The 2,612-nt window shown below is 33.5% G+C and overlaps 1 protein-coding gene across 1 annotated transcript in view; it reads right to left on the bottom strand.

The window, feature by feature from the left end:
- The window catches only part of rap1gds1 (RAP1, GTP-GDP dissociation stimulator 1), a 43,623-nt gene that overhangs the window by 38,873 nt on the left and 2,138 nt on the right, over positions 1-2,612 (bottom strand). Inside the window, exon 3 of the mRNA XM_015398037.1 lies at positions 1,051-1,176. Coding sequence (XP_015253523.1) covers positions 1,051-1,176 — 126 coding nt within the window. The remainder of the gene's footprint in view (positions 1-1,050; positions 1,177-2,612) is intronic.

Genomic DNA, 2,612 nt, shown 5'->3' with positions numbered 1-2,612 from the left:
CACTGAGCCTCATGTATGTTCCCTGGTTTTAGCCATGGAGAAAACTCTTGGCTGGAGACAATTTTAGTTACTTTTACACTTGCTCATATTTACCAGACAAAAACCGCAACAACACTTTTATTGATTCCGCTATCGGGACGGAACCAATTATCGCGAGTTGTTATTTTTTTTAAATGAAAACAAAGAAATTGTCAATTTTAACGTTTTATTTAGATTACAAAAATAAATCGTAATAAAAATAATCCTATTTATGCTGTTTTAAAAATTAAGACCTATAAAAGACTGATTTAAGACATTTTAATACCAATTAAGGCCTTTATTTTGAAGTATTAAATGCCTTTTAAGACTTTTTAAGGACCCGCAGGAACCATGTATTTTAGTTATGAAGCACAATTATTAGACCAGTAATTTTTCTAGATTGATTCTTAAAAATAACAGGATTTGTCCTCCATGATTATGAGGTTTCCAGAGCAGCCTTAAACGCATTAAATGTCCCGTCCTAAACAGACCCAAAGACCGTCTTTTTCCTTCTAGCGGGGAGCAGCTGCTTCTTCTCTCGGCACGCACCAGAAAACCAGCCCTCTGCAAGAGCAAATGGCAGATCCCAGCAGATTCCAGATGACCGGCTCTTCATCATCTGACAGCTGTGATCAGAACGCTGCAGCTAGATCAAAGTTGGCCATACGTCCCCGCAGCCTCTCTATAAATACCAACCTCAGGAGGAAATTCCTCCGACGGCTGCAGGTTTTAAAAGCAATCAGATTATTGTCAAAAGAACTGGAATTTAAATGTGCACAGCTTAATGCTGTAACACGTGACTCTGTTCACATTCTAGTTGGATTAATCTCTGCTGATGTAGATCTAATCTTTATGTTTTTTTTAGAACCATTTCTACTGTGATTGGAAAAAAAAAAAAAAAGTTAAAAACATTCAGCAAAAATCAATCTGAAGCTTATTGTTAACCAGCTTTTTCTGCCTTCTGGCAAGAGATTTCCAAACAAAATAATCCCCTGACTCGGCACCTTCGAAGCAAATCTAGCTCCTACTTACGGCTGTCATAACAGATGTTGCCGAGCGCTCGGCCGGTTTGCAGTAAAACCTCCTGGTCGGTGGAGTTTAGGAGCTGAACCAGAGGGGGGATGAGGCCGGCTTCCACGCAGGGACTCCTCATGAACTCTGCAGGAAAGGAAAGCGATGCATTTGGTCCAATTATTACACAGAAACATCAGCGTGGATGTTCCACGTTCAGAGCGGAGACCGTAAATCCCCTGCAGGTGTCACGTTTCAACATGTTCAGGATTTATCTGACAGATCAGCTCACATAGTATTTAGATATTGATTTGATTAAATTGAGCTTGTTAAATCCACAGATAGATGCATTCCCACAGGTCTAAGAGAATTAGCTACTTCAAAATAAGAAAAAAAACATGAATGAGCCGTTTCCTAAAGTAAAAAAATACTAGCCTATAAAGTTTGCTACAAAAAAATGAATCAAATTAGGCTGCAAATAAATTGCAATTAATAACACATTAGACCCCTAAAATAGCGGAAATTAAAATTAAAATCTGAAAATAATTAGTAGTGAGTAATGAGTAGAACGACGTATTGTTTTAAAAGATTGAAATTTGATTGACATGAAACATAATTTATGAAAAAACAATATTTATGGTGTTTAAAATATAAATAATTAACAAAAAACAAAAAAAAAATTGTCCATGGCCAAACTTAGGTTAAATTATCGGGTAGAAAATAAGCAATTCAGTAGTTGTAATTAGCTCGGTTTTAAGCTAGCTGTGCCCATTATATAGGTAGACGCCTCATTGGACGCTGGCGGACGTGCCTAGAGGGCAGCCATCTTGTATCAGACCACAGTTCAGGCAGGTGCCTTAGATCTTATTTTAATAACATAAAAGACGAGTCAATCATAATATTAAAATAATCTCTTCCATGTCAAAAACCCCCTAAAAGACCAAAACTAATTCTAAAATTACCTTCCAGTTAGATTATACATATTTATTCAGATTAAAAACTATTTAAACTGAACTCAAACTGGATGAGATATATAAAGTTTTATATATATTTACAATTAAATATTAACATGATGAACACAAAGTTTTATATTAATATATTATCAGATAATGTTTTACAACTATTATAATTTAAGGATTGGTCTTTGATAATAAGTATTATGATCTATAGAGGAAACTTTGTTGTAATTTAATTTACAAAAAAGATTTGTTAATGCTCTTTTATTGTCTTAGAAATAATTTTAATGCCAGCAACATGTACCCATGACTCATCTATATATATATATAGATCTATATCTATATATAGATCTATATCGATCTCTCTCTCTATATATATATATGTATATATATATATATATATATACATATATATATAGATATATAGATCTATATCCATCTATCTCTATATCTTTCTATATATAGATCTATCTCTATCGCTCTATATCTATATATAGATCTATCTCTATCTATCTCTACATCCATCTTTAGATCTATATCTATATCTATCTATCTCTATCTCTCTCTATATATATCCATCTCTATCTATATATAGATCTATATCTATATATAGATCTATATCGATCT

This window comes from Cyprinodon variegatus, unplaced genomic scaffold (genome assembly GCF_000732505.1).
Source record: "Cyprinodon variegatus isolate N-32 unplaced genomic scaffold, C_variegatus-1.0 Scaffold907, whole genome shotgun sequence".
NCBI lineage: Eukaryota > Metazoa > Chordata > Actinopteri > Cyprinodontiformes > Cyprinodontidae > Cyprinodon > Cyprinodon variegatus.
Note: the sequence above shows the minus strand (reverse complement) of the source record. Positions and strands in the feature narration are given on the sequence as shown.